At 38.4% G+C, this 19974-nt stretch overlaps 1 protein-coding gene across 21 annotated transcripts in view; it reads left to right on the top strand.

The window, feature by feature from the left end:
* Window positions 1–19974, top strand: part of NRXN2 (neurexin 2) — an 845479-nt gene that overhangs the window by 342938 nt on the left and 482567 nt on the right. For 20 of the 21 annotated variants that reach the window (XM_077287320.1, XM_077287316.1, XM_077287318.1 and 17 more), the window contains exon 5: window positions 3334–3363. The exons of the other annotated variant lie outside the window; for it this stretch is intronic. In XM_077287320.1, coding sequence (XP_077143435.1) covers window positions 3334–3363 — 30 coding nt within the window. The remainder of the gene's footprint in view (window positions 1–3333; window positions 3364–19974) is intronic. 21 annotated transcript variants of the gene reach the window in all.

Below are 19974 nucleotides of genomic sequence, written 5' to 3'. Positions count from 1 at the left end.
CAGCTGTAGGCTTTATAACTTTATTGCATGCCAGTACAGTATAATAACCTATAAAAGTTTTATTGAAGATGTTCATTCAGCGTAATGTAAAGATTATTTATATAATACCTGTTATGTTCTTGCAATACGTCCCAAGCTACGGCTGTATATTAAGTCCTGTAACGTCACCTGATGGTAAAAATTGGGGTGACTGCATATTTTACTGGTGCCCGGAATGAGATTCTGACATGTTTTAGCCATGGTTGTTAAAAATGTACCTCGAGAAAAAACAATTTAGCCATGAGTATTAATGTGTAGGAACTAGAGATGCTGGAATCAATTAGAAGCAAATCAAACTTCACAGAAAAATTCATATTTGGCAAAACTTTTTTTTTTTTTTCATTTTTGATTCACCCAAATGCATGGAAATGGTAGCTGGATTTTTCATAAAGCTGGAAAAGGTTTAAAAAAACATATGAAAGAATTATACTTGCCTTGCCACTTGCCTATCCCGCCACCTCCGCTTTTCACCCGGTTCCCTGATGATTAATTATCCACCGGCTCCATCTTCTTCTCGTCTGTCTTCACTCTTCAGCATCTTCTGCTCCGACAAGGCCAACCGCGATGTTATAGCATTGTGGAGCAGCGCACTTCATGACGTCAAGCATGCCAAAGCAGGATGACGTTGTTGGTCATTGAACATCATGATGTCAAGGGAGGTCTAGTTAGGGATCCACGCATCATGACGTTGTTGGTTTTTGCATGTCATGAAGTCATGGAAGATCTAGTCAGTGACCCATGCTTAATGAGGATGTTGGTCATTGCACATCATGACATCACAGGAGGTCTAGTTAGGGATCCACGCATCATGACGTTGTGGGTTTTTGCATGACATGAAGTCATGGAAGATCTAGTCAGTGACCCATGCTTAATGATGATGTTGGTCATTGCACATCATGACGTCACAGGAGGTCTACTCAGTGATCCACACATCATGATGTTGTGGGTCGTTGCACATCATAACGTCACATGAGGTCTAGTCAGTGTTGGAGGCACTGAAGAGTGAAAACTGAATGGAGCGAGAGCTAGCAGATGATCTGGTGTCTAAAGAGGTCTCTGAGCATAACAAATGTCTTTTTACTAGCAATTGAGGCACATTTAATTTACATTGATTATATCTGATGCAAAAACAAATACCCCAGGAAAATTCAAGCTATACTTTTGATCATTTCTGGAACTGTGTGTAGTTTTTCACTTGTAAACTTTTGTACAAAAAATGAGAGCATTCCTACCAGCCAAATTAATGATCACTTTGCCAACTTTGTTGTCTCCCATGAAAAAGTTTGTGAACATTTTTGTACCGCTTTTCCTGTCCATTTTATGGTAATTAATCCCTGTGACATAACCCAGCCCTTTAACTGAGCAGGAACTTGCCTTATTGAATCAATGCCTGTATCGTTAATGCAAAGTTGGTCATCTTATACTACTTATTTTGAGACGTGTTGAGCCAAGACAGAAAATAAATAGTATATTACGTAGTTGTGGATCTTACCTTGGTTTAGGCAAGGAGTATTGGTTGATGGGTGGAGTTTTTTTTCTTTTTTCTTTTTTTTTTTTTCTAATAAAAATTTATCTTAAGAAATAAAATAAAAATATACTTGTATGTGTGTGTATACCAAAGCGAAGAAATCACAAGAGCATACTGATACAAGAGCAAGAAGAACTAACAAATGTGTTGTCACCAGTAGCTAAAATACTACACATTAGTCAACGCAACAAACTAGAAAGACTACAATGTAAAGTTTTTTTGTTTTTTAAGTTTTCTTGAAAAGATTGAACAAAATTGAAGTTTGGCTCTATAGACAGCTGTATCACCTTTTTTTTTTCCATTGTTTAGTTAAAGATGTTGTGGTGAAAATTCCTGTTTAATTAATACAATGAAAAATCTTCAGTCATGTGATAATATAAATATATATATTTTTTTTATTTCACAATTATATTCACTTAAGTAAATATGTGATGTAGAAAACTAGATCCTTTTTTTGTAATTTAATGTTCTGACTAAACCCAAAGTGTGTGCCAATGCAAATATACTGTATGTCCTCTAAACCTGTATAAACTTCAATTTAAATAGGGCTGAATTGCAAAAACCAGACACAGCCAATAAACCTGAGTGATGCAGTTTCCAAAAAGAAAAGGGAGGCTTTTTTTTTCTAACCCCCATTTTCTATTTATTTTTCATTTCATTGGATGAAATGTTTATTATGTGTATTATCTGCTTTCTACGTTATTGATTTGTTTATATTATGTGAATATATTTAGACATCACTGATTGTCTTGCCCAGAATGTATTTAATTATGCACAGATATTTCAGAATTAATATATTCATATGATCGGTAATACATTTCTGTCTTATTGCTGCATTTATCACACAGTTAAATATCAATCCAGTGCATATTTTGTAAATGGTATACATTTCCAATTATTATTGTTGTTTGCTATAGAATGTCTAATGACCGTGTTCTTAAGAAAGCCGTCACTGACAATTGTTTTTTATTGACAGCGCATTGCACAGTGTTATGATGTGAACATGTCAAGTGTGCACTTATATGAAACAAACATTCAGGATATCTTCTTCCTTCTTTTATTTCTGTTTATTGTCAAAGTAACTCATAATGTATCTTTTGACAGTAGCTGTTACACTATTGCATACAACACTCGGCTTTCTTTGCCTTACGTTGTATTTTTTCTATGTGTGTTTCCATCCTACTGTATATATATGAATATATATTAAGAAAAAGCATTTGGCTCTTTTTTATTTTGTTGTTTTAATGTTTTAGATTTGCTTTTTGTTTTCTACTTTACCTCTTTATATATATATATATATATAAATATTTTATTATATTTACTTTTTCCCGATCCCCCTTCTTCCAAATGCTTTTTCTTTTTTCAATGAAACCAAAGCCAAAAAATCCATATCTCTCTCTTTTTGTTTCTGTTTTTTTTTGGCATCTCCCCCAATCCTTTCACTGATCCCTATCTATATCCACCCCTCACCCTTACCCATTTTACCCTTCCTACCCATAACTGGGGTGAGATGCCTGTCACAAATTAAAAAAAAAAAGTAAAAAAAGTAGAAAAAAATTAAATTCATCCCCTTGAACCCAAACTTTTAAATTGTGGCATTTAAAAACAAAATCCTTAGAAACTTTCTTTATAATTTTTAATTTATTTTTTTGTGACGTTTCTCTAAACTTGTCGTTTATTCGTTTTTTTTTTCTTTCTTTCCTCCTCTATCCCCCTTCCCACTCCCACTCTGTTCTGATTTTTAACCCATCCCCAAAAATCCGAAGTTCCAGCACATCTGACGTTAAGCAACCAAGGTACGGATTTAATCCACTTTTTTTTTCTTTCCCTATTCCTTGATTTATTTTCAACCCTTCATGCTGTCTCTCTCTTCCTCTTCTTTCAATATCGCATCACTTCTGTCATTCATATTCTATATCTCTCCTTCATATGTGTCTCATGCATCATTGGTTTCAATCACATTTCATTATCATGTATACCATTGGGGAAAGAAATAGGCTGTGAGTGTGTTTTATTGAGTTTATTTCTTTGTCTTTTCTTTTCTTTCTTTTGTATTGCACTTATCTTCCCCTAATCTTCTTTCCTACCTTCTCCCTTAACCTGCCTTCCTTCTCGACTAACCTTCCTTCTCCCATAATCTTCAGTCTCCCCTAACCTTCTTTCCTTCTCGCCTAATTTTCCTTCTCCTTTAACCTTCCTTCCTCCTCTCCTAACCTTCCTTCCTTCTTTGTTCTCCCTCTAACCCTCCCTCTATCCTTCTCATTCTTCTGCCCTAACCTTAGTTCCTTCTCTTCCTTGTCCCCAAACTTTCCTTCCTTCTTTGTTCTCCCTCTAATCTTACTTCCTTCTCTTCCTTCTCCCCGAACATTCCTTCCTTCTTTGTTCTCTCTTTAACCTTTGTTACTTTTCATTCTCCCCTAAACTTCCTCCCTTCTCTTCATACTCCCCTTAACCTTCCTTCCTTCTTTTCCTTGTCCCTTAACCTTAGTTCCTTCTCTTCCTTGTCCCCTAACTTTCTTTCCTTCTTTGTTCTCCCTCTAACCTTCCTTCCTTCTCTTCCTTGTCCCCTAACTTTCCTTCCTTCTTTGTTCTCCCTCTAATCTTCTTTTCTTGTCTTCCTTGTCCCCTAACTTTCCTTCTTTCTTTGTTCTCCCTCTAATCTTCCTTTCTTCTCTTCCTTCTCCCCTAACAGTCCCTCCTTCTTTGTTTTCTTTAACCTTTCTTCCTTTCATTCTCCCCTAAACTTCCTCCCTTCTCTTTATACTCCCCCTAACCTTCCTTCCTTCTTTTCCTTGTCCCCTAACCTTAGTTCCTTCTCTTCCATGTCCCCTAACTTTCCTTCTTTGTTCTCCCTCTAACCTTCCTCCCTTCTCTTTGTACTCCCTCTAACCTTTTTCTTCACTCTTTCCTTCTCTTCCTCGTCCCCTAACCTTACTTCCTTCTCTTCCTTGTCTCCTAACTTTCTTTCCTTCTTTTTGTTCTCCCTCTATCCTTCCTTCCTTCTCTTCCTTCTCCCCTAGCCATCCTTATCTTCTTTCTCCCCTAACCTTACTCCCATCTCTTCATACTTCCTCTAACCTTCCTTCCTTCTCTTCCTTCTCCCCGTGCCTTCCTTCCTTCCTTTTCCCCTAACCCTGCTTCATTTTCCTTTACCTACCTTCCTTCTACTCCTCCTCTAACCTTCCTTCCTTTCGTCCTCTCTAAAATAATTTCCTCTTTCTGTCTTCCTTCTTTACTTCCTTCTAAGGGATCAGGGAGGCAATAAAGGGAAACTGACCAAGAGAGGTGAATTACAAAGGAGAGAAAAACATTATGCAATAAACTAATGCAAAACAAAAATGAGCTATTGCAGTGAAAAATTTAAGAAAAACATCTAGAATTGCTAGCCACACATACATAGACTCCATAAAATATAATAAAAGATATAAACACAGGGAGAAAAAAATATTTTCTAGTTTATAGTATACTAAGAAACTACAGTATATATAACAAGTACTACCAAATTCTACTTTTTTAATTATTAATACTAACTATAAATGATAATCTCACAAGTAAGACATATATTTTTTGAGGATTTCTGGTTACTTTTAAAATACACTCCTAGTATTCAAAAGTGCCAAGTATTAATTACATGATAATTAGAGCTGATAATTGGCTTCATAACTTAATGGAAATGAAATGAAATGTTAAATTGTTTCTTAAGGGTGCAACTTGCAAAGCTGATGATATGTTATAAGGCACCATAAAATATCTATACATGCAGAATGCTTTAAATATAGTCTGTTAGGGCTGTCATCAATTAGATCCTCTAATGGCAGTAAGTGAATAAAATCTAGTCTGTCCACTTAATGGGCTAATAAAATCCAAATTGGAGGGGAAAGAAGTGACTTGATGTGAGTCACATGATCCCTCTTGACTATTGGGCTCAATTGAAAGGACTTCTGCTGAAAACACCTTCAACTTTCTTACATCTCACCTAATTGTGAGATTAGGCGCTGCCAATATACGATTGCATGCTAATATTTCTTTATGTATGCAGAAATCTATCTCATCGCATAGTATCTTTGGTTAAATACAATTTTTCTGATGTTTATCTATGGGTCTATATCTGTAGCTTTCAAATCCTGCTTTATTTTATCCTTAATGTCCGAATATAGACTAGTTGCTACATTTTTCTACAGAGTTCCAAAGTTTATTCATCCTTGGAAGAACTTTCCCAAATTTCTTTTTTAACTGTCTTTTCAAATTCAGGGGATGTTCTAGGCTAAAAAGGGGGTGGTGCTTATATTAACTCCATCCATAAATGGATAGTCATGGGTGGGCCTTGGTTATTCCTGGGCAGGACTCAAGGTTTTTTGGGTCTTTCTAGTGTTTGGACCTCAAATATCACTAAATTGACAACTGCAATGTTGATAACCAAGTCCTTGCATAAATATAGATATAAAATATCACAAGCTGGATTCTGTCAATATTGCTAAAAAGAGCATGGGATCTAAGGGTATGTTTGTCCATTATATATGTCTCACGGGTTTTAATCACCAGGATGTCACCTTTTAAGTCTATGTGAGAGGTTTGGAACTCTGTATCTGAACTTTAGCAATTGTAAAGAAGTATTAATAAATCAATTAAAACAAATATTAGACCTAACAGCAGTTCTTTTAAAAGTTGGAATTCCACATTAATTTTTTTTCCAAAGTTAGTACAAGTTCCTGTAAGCAAAGTAAGCTGGATCTGAAATACTAGAGTATTTTTGATGACTTTTAAAAAGATTGTCCCCTTCTTAGGGTTTGTTCCCACATAGCATCTCCATTGTGGACCTAAAGCAGAGGAGATACAGTGCTGGCATTTACCACTGCATTTATCATGGACAAGGAGAGGGAGCTGCACATTTCACATTCACAGGGTGAAATTCACACCTACATCTACAGCGTAAATTGACATGCTGCAGATCTCGAACTCTCAGCTATTCTTAATATACGCTGCAGATATATTTTGCAGCATGCACATGGGATTTATTGAAATCTCATGCACTGCACTAGCGCTTTAAAATGCATTTTGATTTTCTGGATGGAAATACGCCATGGAAAACCCATTTAAACATACAATATCCTTAGATATCCAACACCAATGATATTGTATCCTAACATAGAGGGTCTATCACTCTGTGTCCCCTTCTAAAAGTCTTGACTAATTCCATATATCTACAATAAGTGCTTCTGAGCTTTACAGAAGAAAATTTAAAGCAATTTGCCTGCAGATACCAGATGCTGCCAGTAGGGGCGCCCTCAAAATTAAATCATTATTATGGTTTCGGCCCCATACTATGGCTGATGTAAACCATGGCAAGTTATTACTAAAATTTAAGGTAAAGCAAACTGTTGTCCAATTCCTTTCCTAGGATTTACACATGAGAACAGGTATAGTGTACCAGTGCAAAGATATATAGACTACTTAGTAAATCAATTCCAAAGATTCTAAATAATAGAAAGGAAGGGTTGCTTTCTTTCCTCCTGCTCTCCTTTATCTCTCTTCTGATTTCCTTCGATCTTGGGTTTGGATTATGTAATGCACATACAAGTATTGGTTCACTGTCTCCGTGGTCATCCCTCACCTCCCACTCTGCATGCTGCGAGAAACGTGCGCGCTCTCATTCTCACGTACCCACCTGTCACCGGTTTCTTCATCATGTGCTGCTACTTGCATGTTCTGCTAGTTCTTCTTTTAGGACATATTGTACACACATGAGCCGGGGAATATTCTGTATCTGTGTATGTGAGCATGTTCGTATCGTTTGTCTGTCGAGTCAATGTCACCAGTGTTTTAAAACCCTTTTATACAGCATAGGCCTCTCTGATCATTGACAAACATCTCTGTAGGGGCTCACTCAATCATTTTGGTAGATGGCTCAAGATAGAGAGAGTCTATGATTAGCATTGTTGTAGGCTGACTACAAACATTGGCTTGTCTCAATCTTTAAAGGGCACCTTCCAGGAAAACTTTACTAATTAAGCTAGTGGCATGGCTGTGTAGGTCATCAAACAACAATAAAAATGATACCTGTCTTGTAGTAATCCGATGTGCCAGTGCTGAGATATCCAGCTTTGAAGCAATATGCTAATTTTCCTTGGGGGGCGTGTTGATGAACTCTGAGTGCAGTGACACGCCTCCTCCTCATTGCTGCTCAGACTAATTTGCATGTGACTTTAAAGCTTGATTTCTCAGCGATGGCACATCAGATATGTACAAATCTACTATCATTTTTATCGTAGTTCTAAGACCTACACAGCCATGCCACTCATTTAATTAGTCAAATTACCCTGTAACACTCCCTTTAAATTCTATGTCTGTGTTTAGTTGTGTCTAGCTTTTTGTCACGTACTCTTTGTTTGCAGTCATTGTCTCTGGTACAGCACAATACCAATGTTTGCCATGAATCAAGTATAAATATATTAGTTAAAGCTTTAGCGGGATATCAATTGTCTTATTGAACTGCTTACTCCTCCATATGTTTAAATGAACCATGTTGGCTGTGCTCAGTGAGGAACAAGATACTGTATGCGTGGGCCACAGAATATACAATGGGTATCGTTCAAGGAAAGCTCTACGTTTGGTGCAACTTCTGTATAATGCAATATATTGTATAGAGATGTAGCAGAGCTCAAGCTGACATTTTAATAATTTCTTTTGTGTACAGAGATAATTCATTCCATTAAGGTATCAGCTGGCTTACCTACAGTATAATGAAATACCACCGTGTTGCCGAATGACAGACTTAGCCCTGCTACATTTATATAGTGGCGCTAAAATGAGCTTTTCTTTACTATTGATCCTATGGCAATTTTGCTTGTTTTTTTGTTTTATAGCACTGAGCAACGTCATCTGGTTTTGGGGTCACGTACAGTGATTTCGGGTCATGTCTTTATTACTGCACCTGTGCCATGAAACCCAATGTCTGATTGACTTCTATGGTGTGAACTGATGTACATACATGTCCTATATGTAGGAAATAAATGTCTTGTATTGTGCATTTCTGTATTAAGAGCAATTTTAGTCTTTTCTTTTAACATGTACGACACCCTTTTGCTAGTTATTGAGAAATCGTTGAGACGGTGGGATGGTATGACTCCGTTGCAATCGTTCTACCCATTAAAGTAGCGATGAAATGATTCCTGGGTTCTAACATCGCCTCCCGGTTTTATAATAATGACCTGACCTCTGACCTTTTAATTCATTAAATTAATCAATGCGGTAATAGCTTGGTAAATAGACTGACTGATGAGAGTGAGAAAGAAGAGAATGGGACGCGAAAGGGAGAGCGAGACCCCGGAGAGACGAGAAGGGGGAGGGAGAGCAAGTAGGCGATACAGTGGCAATAATTATATACAGGGTCAGCTCAAGGACATGGGAGATATATAGGGCCAAGGACTTGATCCGAACAGTAAATGTGTGCACAAAGGAGGCTTATCTAAGATCCCTAAATTCTCATTATTTAAAGCCGCTGTGATGTCCTCTCCGTTCGTAATTGTCCGTCTGTACAATACAAAGATATTCTGCAAGTGTCACCATGTATAAATGCCTATTGATTTTTGGAGAGACAAGATCTAATTTTACAGATTATTTTATTTATTTATTTTTTAATCTGTACCACTGGGCGCAATCTCAGCGTCCCGACTTGGCATCGGTTGTAGAATATCACTGTGTCTGGCACGCTACGACTATACTTTGTTACTGAACATCGCTGTCTCCTGTGAATTATTATGGTTTTCAAGTTTTTACTGTAAGCGAGAGAATAGGTGCAGCACGAGAGGAGAGATTTACTAACGGGAAAGAAATTGAAGAGCTTTCTGGAAAGAAAAAAAAAGAAATGGCATTGTAACAATTAAATTGTCCAGTGGTAAATATTTACCTTATTGGAGACACACAAGTGGAGATTATTACTGAAAAGAATAGCAAGCAGAGAAAAAAAGCACAAAATGCTGAAACAAGTTTTAAAAATGAAGATCTTTTTCCATTTATTTGCCTATTGCTTTCGTCCGGTTTACAGATTTACAGCTACGTGCATCCATCATGCTGCCGCCTGAGCCACAGTTTAGCTGTTAAACTGTTTTTCTTCACCCTAGGACAATATCTAGTTTGCTACTGTAAGGACAAGTTCTGACCGCCATAGATTTTCTAATTCGAGCAAATCGAGCCAATTATTCAAATGACACTCTGATCAGCAAATTGGAGCACCTGGTGCACCCTTGGTGTGGCCGAAGTCTCAGTGCATTGTTCTGCCAACTTTGACTTTGTTGAATCACAGTTCAAGCACAGCCTGAACTGAAAGTTCTGCTGTGTACACACATATGAGCACTCTAGGTGCTGAGCGTGCTCATAGACATCCTCTGCTCCTGTCTGCTGCGGTCACTGGCTACATTGATTCGCTATGGACTAGTATAATGCACAGCTGCAGAAGACAGGAGAGGGGGATATATATGCACATGCTCGGCTCCAACAGTGTTTGTATGTGTGCACACAGCTGACCTTTCAGCTCAGGCAGCCTTTGCTCTGGGTAAATGAGTGGTGTCAATTAACAACGGTGAAGGGGTGGAATGGTGCATTGAGAGCTTGGTGACACCAAGGGTACACCAAGTCTCCTGCAATGGGAGATTTAAGGGCTGAGTATGTTATTTGGCTATTTTTATGAATCCTCTCATTTCTAGCAATTTCTTACAAATTAATTCCCAAATATTTTGGCACGGCAGCATGTGTATTGGTTTAGGCACGCGCATAGAGATAACCCCTGATTTACACACACACGCACGGACATGGGCTGAGCCCCCTTGACTTTTCAGTTGACTGAAAACCTTCTTTCAATGGATGGTGGAAATTTGTGCAGAGATCCATTCTCCACTGATCCTATCATGTTAGCCACCAAGAGTGTCGGAGCCAACTAGGGGGGTGTCCGTGCACCTTTTTCTATAGAAGATTCAGGTCAGTGCATGAATCTTGCCTTTATGTCCAGTGGACAATATTGTTTCTTTATGTGAGACTTAAGTGGGGGGTTAGACAGGCCTAGAAATTTCTAATGGCATATCTATAACAACTATAGATCAGTCCTGTTACCAAAATTTGCTTTTCAAGGAGAAAGGATTGACCCATCGCCTATCCCATTTAGATCATGTGAAGTCATTGTGACTCTCTAAATCTATGAGGACGGTACATTTTGGGCATTTTTCGCTTTCTTTAATTTTTTTTTGACCTACAGAATTGGCCTTGTCATATGCAAATGTGACAGACATAATGGATGATTGGATAACCACTTGAGCGATGTTCACACAAAGACTTTTTTTGGGTGTCACTTGGAAACCACTTCAATAATTGCTCCCATTTTAAGGAGTTTTTTTTTTCCTGAAGAAGCTTTGAAAAGATTTAGAAAATTATGCAAATTGCCTCTTCAGAGAGGAAGAGGACTAGAACTCCTGCGCCACCGATAGGAAGCGGCGATCCTACAAATTAATAGGTGACGCTAGAGTTCTAGTCCTCTTTCTCTCTGAAGATACAATTTGCATATTTTATTTCCTAGAGGAGCATGCATGGCTTACAAGTCTCCTCACTCTGACATGCCAGGCCTGGCTTGTCACACTCCATAAACAGAAACGTTACCCCTTAGAAGAGTTTTGGGAAAAAACCTTGACCGTACCTAATCTGAAGCATATCATGATGGAATCTGTTCAAAAATGTGACATACACTTTTTCTCTTTTTTTTCGCCATGCGTTTTTCGAAATTTCTTTACGGAAAAAAATCCCCTCAAAATACTCTTTTTGAACCTGCAAAATTGATTACGCATAGAAAAGAAAAGGAAGATTATTCCAAGAGTTGTTTTGAAGCATTTTTCAAGGATGTCTTTATAGAGGATCTTCTTTTGAAATGAATAGGAACATTTTTTGAATCTATTGGCTATGTTCCCAAAGTTTTCTGAGAAGCCCACTTTGCTGTTGATATACATATTCTTTGAAGCAGATTTTTAATAGGATCTACTCCAATCAAGGCACTCTTAAATTGAAAGGATTGTGGAAAACATGTTTCTGGAAAGAAATTCTTCCAAGGATATGTGCGCACAATGTCTTTTTCAGGTGGGTACGCTCTGTAACCCTCCTGAAAAAGCCTTAATTACCGTAAGTGCTAAAATGATTGTACAAATTGCATTTCAATGTAAAAACCACTTTCTGTTCATAAGTTCAGTCTTCGGCGCGTCTTTAAACTGACACGATGCAGCTAAAAGAAGTGACCTGACAATTCTTCATCCAACTTTCTTTAGGAAGCCAATCGCTAGTTATCCTGTACAATTGAAACAAAAAATAAAATAAAAGGCCAGAGGCCTGAAAAAGATTGAAAGGATACTACAGTAGATGCTTCAGGAAAAAAACAAAACACTGGTGTTTCCTAAAGAGTCTTCAGCTTGAAAAACTCAGCGGATATGAACACGTCTAAAATACTTTGTGTGTACATACTCCAAAACTCTTAAAAGAAAAAAAAACAAAAAACAATCCCCTCTTCCTTGCCACTTGAAGAAACACTGTAGGAAATTAAACACTCCTCCAAAATCTACCCAAAAAGTGGCTCTGTGCACTTGACGTCTTTTTCAGGCGGATTCCATCCATAATCTACCTGAAAAGGCACCGCAAAAGTGGCCATTAAAAAATATGTAAAAAAATGACATTGCGGTGCACATGTTCCATCTTATGTCACTAAATTGGTTAAAAGAGCGGGAAGCAGGAAAGCCCCCCACAGTCTATACTTTGCAGCATAGAGTGAAAGCCGCCATCACAAGAACGATGGTGAAGCCGCCTCAGGAAAGTGACCGTCAGCATTTTCTTGATGTAGTTTTGCTTGGAAAAACTTGGCGAATGTGCCAGAATCTAAATGATGCTGCGTTCACAAATCAAGTATTTCCTGAAGTGGCTTGAAAAACTTGCTTTTAAATAACTCAACAAAACTTTGTGTGAACATGGCCTTAGGGTATGCACACAATGTCTTTTTCAGGCAGGTGACCCTGCTAAATTTTTAAAGCGGTAGATGCTCCAGGAAATGCATTCTATTTTTTGGGGGTAATTTCTTGGACTTTTTTTCTAAGTTTTTGACTACCGACTTTGGTTTTTTTTTTTTTTTAGCGTTTTTCTAGTTTTTTTGCAACACCTTTCTTACTGCCATTTTTTGGCTTTTTTTCCATCCAACAATAAAGTAACCACTGGTGGCTTTTCCAGCAAAAACACTCTAAAAGACATCCGGGCATCTTCTGAGCCTTCTCGTTGACTTTTAGTATAAAGTATACAGCGTCTTCAGGGAGGAAAATGCCTGAAGAATATTTAGGTAACTTTTTTTTAACTTCTTGGCATCTTTGGAAACCTGAAGCGATTAAAAGACGCTCAAAAGATTGAACATATGAACAGCAAGTCATTTTCACATAGAAATGCTCGCGTTCAATATTCTAGCGCTTTTCTGGAGGGGTTTTGGAGCTGAACCCTGAACGGTCTGTGCACATGACTTCTTTTAAACTCATACGAAGAACCACCAAGTTTTTCAAGCACAAGACGCTTCAGGAAACTAAGGCCCTTTTGTATTTCCTTAAGTAGTTCCCTGACCATTTTTCCAATGGTTTTGGCTGACAATGTTTTTGTCTTTCTTAGGGTTTTCACATTGTTTTTGTGACTTTTTATACTGTGATTTTTGCAGTCGTTTCTTTTTATTCACTCCATTGAATAATTAAGAAACTACTAGCATTTTTTTAAGCAAAAGCTACAGCAAAATGCTCCAAAAAATGTCCTGGCATCTTTTGAGCCTTTCCATGGACTTCTATTGTAAAGCACACAGCATTTTCTGAATGGAAGAAGCCAGAAGAATGGTCAGGTCACTCATTTTAACCACTAAGGATTTTTAGGATCCTTAAGGGGTTAAAAGACATCCAAAAGACTGAACATGTGCACAACACGCAGTTTTTACACACAATTGCAAAATGTTCTCTCTTGACTGTTTTTGATACGTTTTTCAAGTGGTTTCCACCTAAAATAGATGTTGTGTGCACATACTGAGTTTTTTTGGTGGATCTGTCCAAAATTCCAACTCCAAAGACCACTTTGAAAACATTTGGAAAACACATCCTATTAATGTCTTCTGTTCATATGATGAGGGGTTTTTAGCAATTTTTTTTTCCCTGAAGAGGTTTTGAAAAAATCTACAGTAGAAAAAAAAAATGCATGTCACTTCTATAAAGTGGATCTTAATGGATTTGATCCAAACTACCCAATGTCACATCTAAGGCCATATGCACATGTTGAGTATTTGGTGAGGTTTTTTCATGTCTGTATTTTTAAGCCAAAATCAGGAGTGGAACAATCGGAGGAAAAGTATAATAGAAATACGTCACCCCTTCTGTATTTAAAACCCACTCCTGGTTTCGGCTTACAAATACTGATGTTAAAAAAACTCCCCAAACACTCAACGTGTTAACGTGGCCTAAAAGTTCTAAAAAAATGCTTAAGAGGAAAATAAATCCAAAACTCTTCAGGGGCTATGTACTGACTGAGTCTTTTTAATGAATTTTTCTTTTTAGAAGAAACTGAGCAGAAACCTCCAAGTTTTTTGACAAGTTTTTTTGAAGAAGATTTTAAAAACTCCTCCAAAATCTTGAAAAAAAATATTTTTCCAAAGCTATTTTTGTTTGAAAAACTTGTTCTTGAAAAAGAAAAACAAAAAAAACCAAACACATATCTGTTCTTTCCACTCCTCAATGTGTCACCACGATTTCATGCAAGGGATTTCCAACAATCATGTATTTCCCTGCTGGTGTGCTTGCGGGGGTTTTGCTCCGTTGCAGACATATATGGTACACATGATACATCCTCTCATTAAGGATGCTCGTAGCGTTGTGTATATGGATTTACAATCCCCTTGGCGAGATGTCACGCACGTTGTGCGCTCATGTAAATATCATTCACACGTGACGCCACGTATGACATGATTTATTTGTTTTTGCATGTGCCATTTGGAGTGACATGGTGGGGGAGGGTGTCATGTCAGCTTTGCTCATCTCTTCTGACGATTCCGGCAATGCACAATCCTATTTTTAGTGACATTTTGTTTTTGTACCATTTCTATTTTTTCTTTTTTTGCACCGTCATTGGCTGTAAGCATGAGAAGCACCTGCATGCGGCACGTATGTTCTTTTCATTATCATTACTATTTGACTTTGCTGGGAACGTGAAGAGACTGAATAAATGCAGTGTGATTAGCAAAGGAAACAGAAAAAAAAAAGTGATATGAGCTAATTTAATTTTTGTCCGCAGTTAAAGAGGAAATATTAGATTACGTTAAATTGCCCTACTGGAAGCCATAGAACAAACACAAAGCCATAAACCGCTCCTGATATTTATGTCTCCAAGAACAAGTATTGCATCACAAAAGCCAATCTTGAGGAATGTTCCTTGTTACCGTGGGACGGGATGCAGGAGGCTTAATTCCGCTGCTAGGATTTATGCAGCTGGTTGCAGGCCGTAGTGGCAGTTGCTATGGGAACAAACATTAAATGCATTTCCCCTTACACAGCTGTGAATATAAAAGTAACGTGAACATTACCGGGCCGTTCCTGCTCCAATGATCCCGGCTGGGCAGATCTTCCACTATTATTACATAGGTGATAAATACAGAAGCGCAAATGGATTTGTTACATCCCCATTACTGAGGCCGTTCCTGCTCCGTTGATCCCAGCTGGGCAGATCTTCCACTATTATTATATAGGTGATAAATTCAAATGAGAAAATCGATTAGTTATGTCCCCATTACTAGGCCGTTCCTGCTTCAATGATCCCAGCTGGGCAGATCTTACACTATTATTACATAGGCAATAAATACAGATGCGCAAATCGATTTATTTTCCCATTACCAGGATGCTCCTAATCTAGTGATCCCGGCTAGGCAGATAGATCTTCCATTATTATTACATAGGTGATTGAATAAATTAGTTACATCCCCATTGCCAGGCTGCTCCTGCTCCTCTGATCCTACAGCTCTTCCATTAAAATTGGGTAGCTCTTCCACTAGAATTACATAGGTGATAGAGATGAGCAAATTGATTTGTTACGTGAACATTATCGGGCTGATTCTGCTCCACTGATCTCGGGTGGGCAAATCTTTCGCGAATATTACATAGATGATGAATACAGATGCGCTAATTGATTTGTCATGTCTCCATTATTGGGCTGCTCCTACTCTGGTGATCCCGGCTGGGCACATCTTCCACTATTATTACATAGGTGATAAATATAGATGAGCAAATCGAATCGTAACAAATCAAATTTGTCACGAATTTCAGGAAAATTTGGATTTTTTTGAGATGGGGGTTAAAATTAAAAAGATATTCTCCAGGGCTAAGCTCACCACACACCTGTCTTGCTACCGCAGCTACGTGCCAGGTGCTCTGATCTTCAGTTTGGATCTTATTTTTTGGGTCATTTGATGCTTATTAGGCCTAATAGGGTCACATAAGGTGCAACATGTGTCAATTAGCGACTTGAGGCCTAGGAGCACCAGAAGGTCTAAAAACTGATGGCTAGAAGGTCCAAAGACCAGGAGTTAGAAGAAGTGAAGCAAAGACAAGGACAGTGTGGGAGCTATCGGGGAAGGACAGGTGAGGGTTGAGCCTTGGACAGCCAGCTGAATTAATTTGCAGGCTGGGAATGGGTTAAGAAATGAAAACTTTACCTAGCCTTACCCTTCATCAGCCTTGCTGCTGGCGTTCCCCACCCAGTCCTCCAGTCTTTGCTTCAGATCTTCCAGCCTCCAGGTCTTCCAGAATTGACTAGATAGTGAGGCCTTGTCTGCACCAAAGAACCGGAAAATTGGAAGGTCCGAAGCATGACCAGAGGACCAGTCTGAGATCTATGGCAGCAGGACAGGCGAAGAGTGCACCTCTGTCAGGTAGGTGTTCTCTTTAATATTTTTTAATCCCTTCCATCCCCACCCTTTATTATGAGGTGGGGTCTGGAGAAACCTCAGAGCATAGTAAACATCTTTTTGGAGCACTTTTGATTCATGGTAAATCAATTTGGTCAGACCCGGAACAAATTTTTAAAAATGTGCTCATCTCAAACAATAAATAACTAGCTGCAATAACAGATACAGGAAAAGTTATCGTAGCGAAAAACGGTCAACATGAGAGGTTTCCAAATGAACATTAGACCTGAACTGTTGATTTCTAGTGCGTAATCAAGAATATAATTTTACTTTCGTGCCTCAAATTGTGTCAGCCTTTATTTTTTAATCTTAGTCATGAGACTGTAAGACAAAGACATGCTAGAGCCTCATAGAGGCTCATTCATTATACATGGGATTTTAAAGGAATAATATATAGATTTCCCATTTTCCGCATCGATTATTCATTTTGCACCACAAAATAAAAATGGCATTGATCCCAATGGGCATCTCTCACATTCGAGCAAAAGTAAACCCCGTCTCTCTTCACAGCTGTGAGTCCTGAAATCAGAGCTCACGGACCAAATTGTAATAGACACTATATTAGAAGATAGGAGCGTGGCGTGTGCTCGATTCATTTAGTGATATTTGTTAAGAAAAAGAATTATAAAACCACTTGTGTCCTCTAGGAACTCGTTGCACTGCAAAGCAGATGAGATATTAACTAGAGTAGAAACCAAACGTCCTCGGCACGCCTGCACATTTCAGACTCTGTAGCCTGTCTGTTCCAATAGCATTTATACTGTTCGTTGCATATATACAAAGAGTCCTTTAATGATTCATATATACCATTAACACCGTACAGAATAATACGCAGAAGCAGACTTGACAATTTCACAAAAGGCGCTATAATGTGTCTCTGTAAAGAAACTGCATATCACAACCCATTAAAGAAGTAGTCTCATATATATATATTTTTATAGATGCGCACCCATTCCGGTCTTCCTAATTGACAGTTTGGACAAGCAACAGTAATGCCTCTGGGCAGAACTGTGAGTTCTTCGAAGCTGCCATATGCAACATCTGAGGCGTGCAGTAGCACTGAAGCTGGTTGGGATCAGGAGAATAGAGTGCGCTCCTGCGATCCTGAAGAGCCACCAAGCCCAATAAAAAGAGCTTCTAAGCACTGTGCACATTCGTCCACGTTTTCTGTTCATACATTGGTTTTGACACAGGGGCTTATATTTGCTGTTGAAATAAGCAGACAAGCAGCCCCCTTCACACATATTAAAGGGTTCATCTAGGACTATAATTTTTTTTATATTATGGGCCTAAAAACAGGCAGGTAGATACTAACAGATGCACCTACCTTCCTGTGGTCATTGACTGCTCCTTCCGGCGATTCAGCTGTTCCATGTTAATAGAGCAGCTCTTCCTCTTCTGGGCGTGACTGATGACATACTGATTTACAGGCGACTCCCCACAGTAAGGCTGCGGGGAGCCGGCTGTCAATCTGTCAATCAGCAAGACATCGGCAGTCACACCCAGTCAACAAAGCAAAGCGGATGAGAAGCTGTTGGCGGAAGTTGCTAAATCGCTGGCAGGAGCGGTCTGTGACCAGCAGAGATCAGCATCGAACATAACAGGCAGGGAGTTGCTAAATTGTGAAATTCTCCATGTATACACACATAGCTACTCATTTTAAAAAGTTACCTGAAACAGCAGGTTACTCTTTAACAGTATATTGTAGGAAAAATGAAAATAACGTGTGATCATGTCACCTTTACACACTCTGCAGTAAAATGTGTTCTCATTAACGGCTTTAGTTCAGAAATGTGAACATTCTGTAACTTACAGCTGTTATGATGGGCAGCACAGTATTCAATGTTACCCTGAAAATACTGACAACTAACATTTATAGTCAGTATATTCTGGTGACTAAGCAAATTGCTTTCTTAGAAATGTGTAAGAGCAATCTCTTTTCCAATATTAATGCCACGGTTCAAGAATGTAACAAACAGCAGAACATATAATAGAGGCACCATTAATATTCTACTTTTTGTAGTTTTTGCTTCTACACATGGTGCACGTAAAACCTAATCTTCTCCACCCCAGTTAGTATCACATTATAAAGAATGACTTGCGTATAGCAATATAACAGAACCAAACCACATCAACTAACTATTCAGAAAGCCAGATGTCATGTCCATTCCACATTATTGGGGCGAAGGCTACAGACATCTACTTACACAATCACGTTTCCATATCTCGAGAACATAAGCTTGAATGCTGCCAAACAAATTTTCTTTTTGGAGTGCAAAAGGTATCTCCAGAGGTCCCATTAAGAATGAACGCAATGGCAGTGGGCAGGTTTGACCATCGCTCTATTCACATGGGTCTTTTCAGAGTCCTGGTTCTCTGGGTGGGTAGAGGTCTCAACCAGGTATGGACTGGGACTGAAATTGAGCCCTGGCATTTGAAATCATACAGACCCATGCTGTCCACGTCCCCAAGAACCAGATGGGATATATTACTAATATTACCCTGGATGAAGGAAAGCAAGATTTACTACATGATCAATATTTCTAATGATACCTGCGACCTGCTGGGGTAACTGACGGAGTCCGCAACTTTGTGCTCAATCACAACTCTTAACAGTATGGGTGTTTTGAAAAAAACAATTCTGTTAACAGCGTAGCAGACAAGGCGTCCCATGACCAGACAGGCCCTTCTGGCATTTGCCAGATGGCCAGTCCGGCCCTGGTCTCAACTGTCGGATCCCTAGCGATCGGGAAGTTATCCCCTATAATATGCATAACTTGAATAAATATATTCTTTGCTTATATAACATATTTAAAAGGAACCTGTAACTTTTTGCGTGTAAATTGAGGGCATGATGTTATAACACTTGTTAACAACGCTTTACTTATAATAATCTAAATATGCCCTTATTTGAATCAACTATGAGTAAAAACAAAGTTATATATTGACTAGTACTATATTTAAAGTGCTCACCAAAAGTCATCTGGATGATATCAGGGTGATGAAGAGTCAGTGACCATACTGTTAGCGTGCCTAGTCTTCCATCATGGACATCACTGTGAACCGAGGGATGACAATCAAAGAAGACTGGATATGCTTACCAAATGGAACACCATGACTCTACACCAATGCAGCGACGGTCAGATGACTTTTACATACAGTGCACACTAATTTATATCTCCTTTCTCCATAATAGTGAAAATCGGAGTATTCAAAGAGGGGCAAGTTTGCAACAAATTTTTAACTATTGCTATAAAAGTTTGCCACCGGTTTAGAAACCAAAATTTTAGTGGTAGATCTTAGCTTTATAACATATAATCAGTTTGTGACACAGCTTGACATACCCTTAAGTTTTTAGTAGGATTGGCTGACACTGTTATAAATAATATGCTCTTGAATTGATTGAAACATTCTT

The sequence above is a fragment of the Ranitomeya variabilis genome, chromosome 2, assembly GCF_051348905.1.
Source record: "Ranitomeya variabilis isolate aRanVar5 chromosome 2, aRanVar5.hap1, whole genome shotgun sequence".
Lineage (NCBI taxonomy): Eukaryota > Metazoa > Chordata > Amphibia > Anura > Dendrobatidae > Ranitomeya > Ranitomeya variabilis.
Note: the sequence above shows the minus strand (reverse complement) of the source record. Positions and strands in the feature narration are given on the sequence as shown.